The sequence below is a fragment of the Aphelocoma coerulescens genome, chromosome 2 (genome assembly GCF_041296385.1).
Source record: "Aphelocoma coerulescens isolate FSJ_1873_10779 chromosome 2, UR_Acoe_1.0, whole genome shotgun sequence".
Taxonomy (NCBI): domain Eukaryota; kingdom Metazoa; phylum Chordata; class Aves; order Passeriformes; family Corvidae; genus Aphelocoma; species Aphelocoma coerulescens.
This window is the reverse complement of record NC_091015.1, coordinates 151,812,528-151,824,548: the sequence shown is the minus strand read 5'-3', so window position 1 is coordinate 151,824,548 and position 12,021 is coordinate 151,812,528. Positions and strand designations below refer to the sequence as shown.

The following is a 12,021-nucleotide window of genomic DNA, read 5'->3' as shown; positions in this document are numbered from 1 at the left end:
CAATTTTAATTTTAGAGAGAAATCACAATCCATTTTTTTACCAGTTTTATGATGAAATCAATTAACTCTGAAAAGAATTTAAAGAAGTGGTTTACACATTTGAGCAATTTAACACATTGATATTTTTATTTCTTTGCATGGGTGTGTTTGTGCATGTGTTTGTTAAACTCTGTAGCTAAAATCTACTTAGAAAAGCCACAATATCTCCAAAAAATGTCTCTACTATTTCTTCAGTGAAGACAGCTGCAATCTGATAAATCACAGAAGTAATCTTTCCATATTAAATAGTTTAAGGCCAAAAGAGATGATAAAAAAAGGACTGAATAGAATTTCACTCTGTCTTAGCATTTGTAAACCCAAAGTTAATTAAAAATATCCATTTTCTGCTAACACTTCAGTCGATATATTCCAAAGCTATCAGTCTCCTTTTGCCCCTTTCAAGAGTAGAAACAGTATTTCACAGAAACAGCACATCTTGATCAATCTTTTCTAATAGAATATAGGGTAGTAATGTAAATAACTTAATTGATGTTTATGAGGTGTAGGATAGAGAAGAATAAAACTGAGTTGCTGCTACATAATCTGGTTATTTAATGGTATTTCTCAGAAACTATTTTAATTTGCATATTTACTTTTATTACAGAAACATGTGTGGTCTCAGATAATTGTTTTCCTTCCAGTAAAATTGAACATAAATCTAACTTTTGTTGGAATTAAGCAAAAATTAGATTTCAAATGTGTCATCTTTGAGTTATTTCACTAAGTCTAACAAAGATTTTCTAATTAGTTAAGTGTTGGGACTAGATAACAGGTATATATGTGACTTGAAAATGGATGATACAGAAAATGTTCCAATAACCAAAGGAATAGCAACTCAAAAGGCTGTGATTTTCTGTTTGGAAAATGAGGCAGAAGAGTGTTTTACTAGATGCAGCAGAACACAGGGACATAGCAACCTAAAACTACGTTGGTTTAAGTTGCTATGGAAATGCATACTTACAACCGATTCCTTGTTTTCCCTTTATATCCCAAACCCAGGAGCTGTTAATGATATTTCTGGTGCCTATGAAGATATTTATAAAGTCAGTCATAAGCTATATGCATTGAACTCCACAGTTCAAGGGAAAGTATCAACCTTTTATCATATTTGGGACTCCTTTCTGAATGCTTCCCACTTTGTATATATCTTTGTTTAATTATGGAGAGCTGAGCTAGACATAGTATTGAATATAGTCCCATAAATTACAAGCAATAAATTTATATAGTCTCTTTGCTTCAGTCTAATCTATCTGTTCTGTTAGAACAGACAAAATGCATGCATTAAGTGCTGTGTCACAATTGGAGGCATGTGACAGAGAATGCATATTTACTTCCCATGACAAAGGAGTTAATGCAGAGGAGACTAAAAGGTTGCTAGGTCCATCCATGGGCAGGCATTCCAGAAACCAGACTCACGCTAAGCTCCCTTTGGGCTGAGGTGCATGAGTATTTTGAGGTGGAGAGCATCTTCCAGATTGCTTGATTTATGCTAGCGGGTAGACTTCTTTGAGCTGGTTTCTCATTGTTTGGGGTGTAGGACATGCTGAGCACAAGCTTAGACCTGCTGTTTGTCGCTATGTAGATATTTTTTGTTACTGTTTTCATTACAGCTGTCTAATTGTGCTAGCAAAAACCTTATGAATTACGTAGCAGCCTGACAAAAAGGTCAAACTATGGGCCTCTGACATCAGCTCAATTACTTGAGTCATTTCAGCTCAGTGGACCAAGACACAGACAATCCCAGATGATGTGTTTATATCCAAAGACTGATTTAGTGTGGTTTATCGCTGTGATAGGGTATGGTCATCACAGCACATTTTTCCTGACAGTCGCTCCTGTTAGACTTTTTCAGTCTCAGTACTTCTCAAGCTAGAATTCTTCAAAGTGTAATGTACTACAAAGTATGATGGTACTGAATGAGCCACCACTTGTTTACACACCTTTAAATAATCTTTCACAATTGTCTTTAGTATGAGTATATTGTCATTATTTTCTATTCTCTTTTGTTTTTTCAAACTTTTGTTTTTTCTCTGATATTTTCTTCTGAAAGTGCTACCTTTACTCCAAAGCTTTCACTACACTTACCAGCTAAAACTCTTGGTAGGCCAATCCACTAAAACAATTAACTGTGCCAGTAGACTTTCTGGCCCTATTTAAAGGACCTTTCAAAGCTGGCTTTAGATGATGTAGTGTTTTGGTCCAAAGTACTCATTACTGTTTACCTCCTGTGAGATAAGAATTAGGAGAAACGCAGAGCAGGCACCAAACTTGAAAGAATATAAAGAAGTTTATTAACAGACCTAAAAGTAAGAAGAAAAAAATCATACCACACCTTCAGAACACTTCTCCCCCCACCTTTCTCCCTTCTCCCACTGACAATGTAAAAAGACAACTCTTGAGATGTTCAGTCTGTTTACCACTTCCATAATAACCTTGTTCAGTCCATTTAGGAAGAGGAGTCTCTCTTGTCCATGCTATGAAAACAGTATCACAACGAGACAGCCACCCGGGTTGGTTCTCTGCTCGCATGTGAGTCCCTTCCCACGACTTGCAGCTTTTCCCACAACTGCTTTCGAGGGTCCACTCTTGAAATTACTGGGGTACAATTTTAAGGTTGAGCCGTTCAGAAACAAAAGTTCCCTTCACCCATCTCTGGGAGCATTTCATCTCTAAGAACAGAGGCCCTTCTCCTTCCCTGGGAGCAAAGGGGCTTCTTCATCTCTAGGACTATCTCTGGGAGCATCTCTAGGAACTGAGGTTTTCTCCTTTCCCATTTGGAGCAGAAGTCCTCATCGCTTCCATCTCTCCCTGTTCAAACTTCTCATGAAATTACAGCTGCTTTAGCATCTGCTTATCTCAGCACAGGTGCTTTTGCTCACAAGTTGAACACTCCACCCCCCATGCCTTCATGAAATTACAACGGGTTACTCTGATATATCATAGCTTTACAACAGAATTTCAGCTTTAAGCATCTCCTCTTTCTCTTCCCTCAGGTTTTCAGCTCTTCACAGCACTAAAAGGGTTAATCTCACCCAGGCCTTGCAGCTGGAATGAAGCTTATCACTGTTGGTCACGTGATCTTTGTCAGACAGCAGGGCAGCTTCAGCTGAATCTTGGCTGCAGTGGAGGTGGGGGGCGGAGCTGAGCTGCTCTGGCTGCCCACAGCAGAGCTGTGGGGAGCGGGGGGAGGTCAGAGGGTAGAACAGGGCACATCGGCTCCAGGATGGCCATGGCCCAGCCTGGCCTGGCCCAAGCAGGGCCTGGGCCGGGCCTGCTGGCCCCTGCACGGGGCCCGCGGCCACCTGTCCCAGCGCCGGAAACAAGAGAGAGAGGCTCTGCCTTGGAGTTTCCTATTCTGAAGTGTGGATCACAGCGGCGGTCACAACTTTAAGTGGCTTAAAGAATTGTCCATATTCAAACTGGCCAGCTGATAGGTTCTGTTAGGCCACAGAGGAAGCTGTAGGCACCCCTTTGCAAGAACATCACTTTTGGGACTATGCTTGCTAACCCATGACAGATGAGATGAGTTGTGATTAGCTACATTCCTGCCTTCCTATCTCATGAGATCTCTGCAGTTCCTTCCCTTATATTTTTGTTTGGTTTTTTGTTTGTTTTTGTTTTTAATGCAAAATGCATATTTTAATATTCTTCTGAGTTAATAGTAGAATATCACCATCACCCTGATATATGATTCTATTTCCTGGCATTTTTCCTGATATTGCTTAATATACCTGTGCAGTCATGGTAGTTGATGAGTATAAATGCCAGGAAAACTGGATCGCCTCTTTACAAGTTCATAAGGAACTTTTCCATGGTTTCTTGATTTATTGATTATTAATAAAATATTAATTAATGATATACCCATGTGTTCTTCTTTTCAGCCTAAGGCTTGTATTTAATATTACAGCTCCACCATGAAGCTTTTTAGAAGTATCAGCAGACTGAATTGTGCTCATCAAGTAATGTAACTGTAGCCAGGCTAGACTAAGAGAGTGACTGCTGTTGGTGAGACAGATTGTCTTTCACTATCTTGCTTCCCAAAGTCATTCTGTGCAGTACAATTGATTTCATAGGAGCAGCAGTGGCAGCAGTTCCTGAGCTGAAATACAGAGCAATTCATTCATTTTTCAGCATTAATAAACTGGTGTCACACACAAACAAGCTAAACCCAGAGACAACATTTATCTACATTTATAGATAACAATATTGAAAATCTATCTTTGGGTTGTCTGAAAGTAGTAAGAAAAACAGACAATCAATGCCTTCCCTAAAAGTGATGACTGTGAATAAAGTATTGGAAAAGTTTTTGTAACTCCTCTGAAAAAGTATGGGACTGCATAATTTTTAATGCCATCTTTGAATGATAGACAATTATTCAATGAAAGCACTATTTTCATTCCCAATATATATCTGGCATTGCCTAAGTCAAAATGTCAATAAATAAATGCTTTCTCTTGTCTGTTATTATGATTTAAAATACCTCTGTAATAGAACATCTGAGAAATCTTTCTGCTAAGTTATTGACATATAACTTTTTAAAAGAAGAAAAATTCATGGGGGGATTTGTATATGTTTTGTCTAGCAGTCACACCAGTAAAACTGCAGGAAAAAAGTGAAAATCATATTTTTAGGACTTTGTCCTTTCTGATGTCTCCACATGTAAACATATTTATGAAGATACAATTTGCAGTCATCATATGTGAGGAAGGTGGATATTTGTTCTCACAGAAAAATCAACATTTAAAAAATTATGAGATGTATGTGCAATATTCTTCATCAATAAAACAACAAAATACAATAACTAATGCATATAATTTAAAGATAATGCTATAAATATGACTTTTCTCATTTTTGGTAGGAAGATGGTCTTTCTTCTCCAAAAGCAAGGTATATTCTGTAGTAAAAGACATGAACAGTCTTTGTCATAGTATCTACATGTCTATAGGGAAATAATTTTTTTCAGTTCACCCAGACCTCAACTTGAAATATTCGAAGTTTCAGGTTTTTTCTCTTTGCCAACATAACCGTTTTTGTCACTGTTCACCAGCTCTCAATACAGGAAACAAAATAAAAGATGGTAGGATCAAGCCCATGAAGGTCACTATGGCTCAAATGGTGAGATAGTGAATTACATAAACAAAAGATGAGTAAAGTTTTTGTATCATACATAGATGTTTGCCCTGCCCTTCTGAAGGAATATTCTGTCCCATTGTAACATTAAATAGGATGGATGTTCATGGAAAGGAGAACTTAGCTGTCCCTGAAATCTGCCACCAACAAGCTGTCCAAGCTGAGATTCATTCTGGAATAACATCATATTTTAAGTGATTAAGTATACTGTTCTACATTTTCTGCAGTTGAGCAAGTTTTTGTTTCTTATTTTTCCCTTTGTTACCTAATATAAATTGTTTGTTCTTACTAGGAAACAAAATCTTAAAAATGTCGTCTTCTTTTCAAGAGTTCTATTTCCTCTCCCACTTTTCTTTTTTCTCTTAAAAAGCATTTGGACATAACGAATGCCCGGATCCTGGAGTCCCGATCAATGCTCGGCGTTTTGGTGACAACTTTCAGCTGGGGAGCTCAATTTCTGTTATATGTGAAGAAGGATTTATTAAAACACAAGGAACTGAAACAATCACTTGTATGCTAACGGATGGAAAAGTAATGTGGAGTGGACCTATTCCTAAGTGTGGAGGTATGTAAAATATTTCTTTCTAATTCAGAAAAACTTGATATAATGCATTTCAAATTGTCACCAAATGAAGTTGAGATTTTTGCAAATGAACAGCACAGTGCTTCTGTTATTGCTGATACAATATCAGATTAAAATGAAGATGTTTATTTCTTTGGGTCTTCGACTATGGTATTTAAAACTGTTTAAGATGCTTTAGCTGTCTGTTGCAGTACTTGTGTTTCTTCTATCCACAGTGACTCCTAGGCTGGGGAAAAGTCTCTTTGCAATTGATTTTTCTTTTTATAGAAATGAAGTACTTTCATACATTGCAACCTAAAACCACAGTGTTATACATAGTTCCTTGGACTTGTTTATGCTAATTGACACTAAAATATAATCTTTTCTTCATTACTTGTCTATGTACCTAAAGGGGAAAAAATAATTCTGCTGTTTGTAATGATTAAAAAATTATTTAATCAATAATAATATAATCTCTGCTTTATGGTTTGTTAGTTTCTACTTTAAACAAAAGCTTAGTTCTTATTTTCACTATGTGACTGCCTTCCTGACAAAATTTGCACAATTTTAATACATTAGTGTGACTGCTTATAATGTGCTTTGCATCCATGTTTATTTTCTATGATGAATGATTATTGTTTCATAGGTATAAGGTGTGTCAGTTTCACTAGACAAGATAGGCTATAATACCTTTACTTTATTATAAGATTCATGGATCTCTACAACATTGCTAATAAAATATAAGGTTTCATTTTCAATGTTACATTAAAATCTTAAATTACTGGGAATATTTTTAAGTGTCAGTCCATGCACAATGATAATCTGATCCATAGGTGGTCTGAGACTCTGAGTGGAATATATGTTGAAATCCTAAAGTTTGAGACACAGGTATATTTGAATTAGATGTTTTTTATCAGCTGTAGAATTAGATATATTTTTTAAATTCATGATAAAAAAGGAAGGCAAATGAAAATATTTTTAAATTAACAATTTAATTTGGTCTGTTAGGGTGTTCAGAAGTTTTATTGATTGTGTACACCTTTGTCTGTAAAACAGAGTTGTTTGATATATGCTCTACAAATACCTCATAATTTCATTGTCACAGACATCAAGTCATATGCATAAACTCCACATACTGACTAGGAATGTGACTGTTGTCCAGCTTTCCTTCCACTTCAGGAATGCCAGAAATTACAGTATGCAGGAGGGAACTTTTTAATAATCTGGTGTAGATGAACAGGGTCAACATACTCCTTTTTCAGGGCAATCCTGGCTAGCCTCTGCTGGAGCTTCCTCCCAGCCCTGCCTACGGCCCAGGATCCTATTTCAGCTCAGACAGTCACTTGATTGTCACCAGACCCCTTTACTCTAAGCAATCCACTCCTGCTCGCGTTTCTCAGGTGGAGCTGGATCTGTCAGTGAAGGCACTAACCCTGTGTGGGTGTGTGCGTGGGTGTGTGGGTGTGTGTGCATACAAGTGATCATCCCTGGTTCCTGGCTTCTTTTCTTTAGTGGAGGGGTCCTGCTTTTGCTACTCCCTGATGATTTTGAATTTGGGACTCTTGTTGTCATGCCTTTCATCTTTCCTGTGTGAGGGTTATATGGAGGATTTTCCCATAATCTCTTGTAATATTGTGCTGTTGTACCCATGCTGAAGCTCTAACCTTGGTCTTCCTGCATAACTCCTGCAAGGTTTAATATCCTGCATTAGTGAAAAGCTCTTAAAAAAAAACATCTAAAACTATGAATCTACAAGATGTTTAGTGATTTTGTGAATAGCCTGTTATCCTAAAAGCTTTTTTCATGCTCACATACAGAAATTTCCTTTTTCACCCCCTGCATCTTGCTATACAAAGAAATAAATACAAATGACTTTGTGAGAATTCTTAGCTCAGACTAAGATTGTCTTTTACTATTTGGCATAGGTCTGTGTTTGATAAAGAGATTCTGCTTGATAACCTCTAGTGGTGTTATATTTCTAGAGTTTCATTTTGAACACATGGGCATTGGGTATGAATCTGTCAGTCAACCATCAAATAGAACTATAAGAAAGAACAAGGGATTAAAATCAGTGTAAAAAAGGTCAGGGAAACAATCCTTTGGCAAGATGTCTGGAGAGCTTTATTTTCTAAAAAACAAGGCTCTTTGAGATAAGCCTAGTAGCTCAGCTATTCTGAAGGGAACTACTCCTGGGTTTAGAAAACCAGCATGTGATGGTGAAAGTCAAATAAAAATAATCCCTTGAATATTTATCTGCAAGAGCCAAAATCAGAGGAAGGTAAGAAACATTTTCTTTAAAGAAAACCAGAAACAAAACACTCCTAAATAAAAAAGAGAAACTATTCCAAATTTAGGCAATCTTACAGTGTGCATTATTTTTAATGCATTATTCATAGGAATATTTTTGTAATAGAGGTTTGGAGCTTTTTGTATTGTAAATGCAACCTGTGTCATGAAAATTTGGTGAGAATATGGAACTTTGTACAAGTTTAGTTATACTGTATTCTAACTATGGGAGTGTACTGGCTCAGAATAAGGCCACCTGGTTCCTATTCTTGTCAATATATTTTGTGGCTTACAGGCTCCATACATATTATGAATATTTAAAAGGGCTTATATACAATAAAATATAGGGATTATGAATGCTGTAGAGTTAACCTTCTGGTTGTTGAGGTAAATATGAGTTTAAATACCTTCTTGTTTGACTGCTACTCTTTACTGAAGGTAGTATGCAAAAGAGACTCTAAGGTAAAAGGTGAGAAACACCCAATTTAAATCCATCAGTGAGTAAAAAATGAAGCATACATCTGCATATTTAGAAGTGTTTGCAACATACTGAATTCTGAACTCTATAACTTCTAGAACTCTATAACTTCCTTTTCCCTACACAGTAGGGGAAAGATGGAACATTATGTCCTAAAAAAACCCCAAAAAAGCTATTTACAACAATTCATTACTTTAATATAGGATCTTGGTATTCTCCTGAGAAAAATTAAGATCAGAAAAATGTGTAATAATTCATGGTCTTCAACTTAAAGTTGTGTCAAAGAGAGAAAAATTAATCTATTTTTTGTAATGGAGAAATCCAGAATAGTATAGACAATGATATGTTCTGTGCTCCTTTGTCTAAATGAGCAACCAAAAGGTTTTGCAGGCTGTATTAGGTGAAAAAACCACAACCAGAAATTTAATAAATAGCCATGTTTTTTGTCAGAAAATGTTGTATGTTTTACACTATTTTTAGTAGAGACACTAGTTTGTCAACAGTACAGTACGACCTTTCCAACTTCTTTGCGATATACACTAATATGAATAATCAAATAGTTCTTTCTTTCTTTCTTTTTTTTTTTTTTTTTTTTTTTTTTTTTTTTTTTTTTTTTTTTTTTTTTTTTTTGAGTAGCCTTGTGTGCATAAAGACTACTGGAACAATGATTTTATTAAACTCTATGGTGCAGCTTTCTCTTCCTTCAAAGTAACATGCTTCTGCTCTCTAAATGGAAAAGGCCCTGGGTGTCCTGGTGGATACCAAGTTAAACATGTGTCCTTGCAGTAAAGAAGGCCAGTGGCATCCTGGGAAGGATAAGGCAAACTGTTGAGCAGGTTGAAGCAGGTGATCTTTCCCCTCTGCAGAAGTATATATAACAATATTTATATATATTTTCCAATTAAAAAATATCAACTAATCTTTTTAAGAATGGTATGTCTTTTTCATGAATGAGGAATTTGAACTGCCAACATGTCAAGCAAAATGTATGTGGTATGACAGTGGATTCATGTCAAAGTTAAAATAACAGTTCTCTGGTTTCTAGCTTTATACTCAGCTGAAACTAGCAAGTTTTTCAAGTCTCTCTGTCCACAAGTACAAGCAAAAATAATGACACTTTGTAGAGACTATGTTTTGTTTATGTTCTTCAATGCAGGAAAATGTATTATACACATAAGAATACAGTAGGGAAAAAATTTTTTCAGAATTATTGAACCGTTTTTTTGTCTTTTTAATGTCTTAATTCAGTTATCTCCATCTAATTCTGAACACCATAGAGCCTGTCAGCTTTGAAGCCATTGCGTCTTCCTGCAACTGGATTTTCAATCTTTATTCATTCTAATTGTCCTATATTGAAAGTGATAATTAAGAATTGCTTTTAATAAATTTGTATTATTTACCTTTCTCTTTGTTTCACTTTTAGCTCCATGTGGTGGGCATTTTTCATCTCCAAGTGGAGTAATCCTCTCTCCAGGCTGGCCAGGGTATTATAAAGATTCCTTGAATTGTGAGTGGGTGATAGAAGCTGAACCTGGACACTCTATCAAAATTACATTTGAAAGGTCTTGGCTAATATTTTTCTTATTTAATGTTTTCCAGTTTTTACCCAGAAGCAGGAGTTATTAGCTTTATCATAACATTAATTTGCACTGTCTCTAAAGTCAAATAATTGTATTATCATGTAGGACTTTCTGAAACTCCTTCAGAGCATAGATATTATGTTCAGTGTAATTTCTACTTTGATTTGCTGAAAAGCATTTGAAATTTCTACCCTCTTGCCTATATTGAAGCCAGTTTTGCTCAATTAAAAATGTTGTCTATTTTTAAATATTAGTATGTTTCATTTGCTTGTAACTATATTGCTATGCACTATGATAAATTGCTAAGTTCTTTCTTTTCTCTCAAAATCACATAATCTTCAACTCTGAAGAATTGAACCAAATGTGAAAACTAAATTAAATGCAGTCATATTTTTATCCACTCTGAATATTTAATTATCATATCAGCTGAGCTAGTGTTGTGAAAGGACTATGTGCTCTCAGGATGGAGTTCCAGTGTCCCCAAATTACTGCAGCATTCCACTTTTCCCAGACTGATGTCTGTTACTAACATCCCTTCCTGATTCAAAGGATTGAAATGTGCTGAGCACCTTACATTTCTCATGGTAGAAAGATGTTTGCATTTAATTTGAGCACTTTATCACAAAACAAGACAAAAATGCAATAAAGAATGATATTCTTCTTATGTTTTAGATGATTTTTAATTGTAAATATAAAAAAAATTACGTGACAATCCAGTAAAAAAGTGCCATTGATTATGAAAATTATAGTGTACAAATATCATACAAGTACTTTTCAGTTGATATATATGCAGCGTGTTTTGACTAGGCCTGCTCACACTTGACTTAAAAGAAGGTATTTCTTCATTTTAATGCAATTCAAAAGTTGTTTTTAGCAAGGGATGAAATTCATATTCTCTTAACAAAATTTGTCATTGTGATAAGATTTTTAAAACCTTTTCTTTAGTACTATAGCTATATTAAAGTGTTCATGGAACAATATAAACAATCAAAGGACAGGTGATATGTGCACTTCAAAGTTATTTTCTATCCTTACCATCACATGAAAGTTAGTTTTCCAAAATCACTAGTATCTCACTTAAAATAACGATTTGCCAAATTTTTGCCAATTAGGATACAATAAAAATTTCAGTAACTCCCTCCTGCTGAAATTTCTGTTAAGTTTTTGAAAAGAAAATTATCATTTCAATTAGTTGATTTTTAATTCAGCAGTTAATTTAAACTACACATTTGATGTGGACAGTCATTTCAAAGTAAAAAGCACTTGCCTTTGTATTTGCAAAATACAATGCCAGCGGCATTTTTTCTTTGCGCCTGAGTTTTACTAAATCTGACAGTATCTTGCATACATTTTTTGTTCGCAATATATTAATGCCTTGTCATAAAATTGCACAACCTCTATTACTCTTGTAAGTAAGATCAATAAGAACAAGATGTGGTCTCTTTGGATCACAGAGAAAGCTTCTATCTTCTTTATAACACTTTTTTTTTTCCATTGCTGCTCATTTTTGACACTCTCGTCACTTGTCAGAAATTGGTCTGGTATGCATACTGCTCAGACGCAGCAATTCAGAGAGGCCCCACTCACATATAAATGTTTACTTTCATGTATCTCTGTGAAGGAGTACACTTAAAAATACATCTAGGTATGTTCACACAGATGCACTTAGATATATATAGTTACATGTCTGGATGCAAAGAAAAAGTTATTCTATAAATCAAATGATGAAAGAAATCTTTATAGTGTAATAAAAGAAAACATTTTATAAAATACTTTCATTTTTTTATTTACACATTATTATTTTTCACAGTTTAAATTTGCATTCTGAGTCATTTATGCACTAGCTTTTTAAAGACTCATCTTAGTCTTGACTACCCTTGTTCTGCTGCTCCTGCTTGCAAATTTTCAGCTACACTTTCTTAAAAGAAAAGGATAATTTTTTTTGA

At 35.2% G+C, this 12,021-nt stretch overlaps 1 protein-coding gene across 3 annotated transcripts in view; it reads left to right on the top strand.

Annotated features, from left to right (window-relative positions):
- The window catches only part of CSMD3 (CUB and Sushi multiple domains 3), a 613,476-nt gene that overhangs the window by 355,563 nt on the left and 245,892 nt on the right, over positions 1-12,021 (top strand). For all 3 annotated transcript variants that reach the window (XM_069006042.1, XM_069006041.1, XM_069006040.1), the window contains 2 exons: positions 5,540-5,734; positions 9,919-10,057. In XM_069006042.1, coding sequence (XP_068862143.1) covers positions 5,540-5,734; positions 9,919-10,057 — 334 coding nt within the window. The remainder of the gene's footprint in view (positions 1-5,539; positions 5,735-9,918; positions 10,058-12,021) is intronic.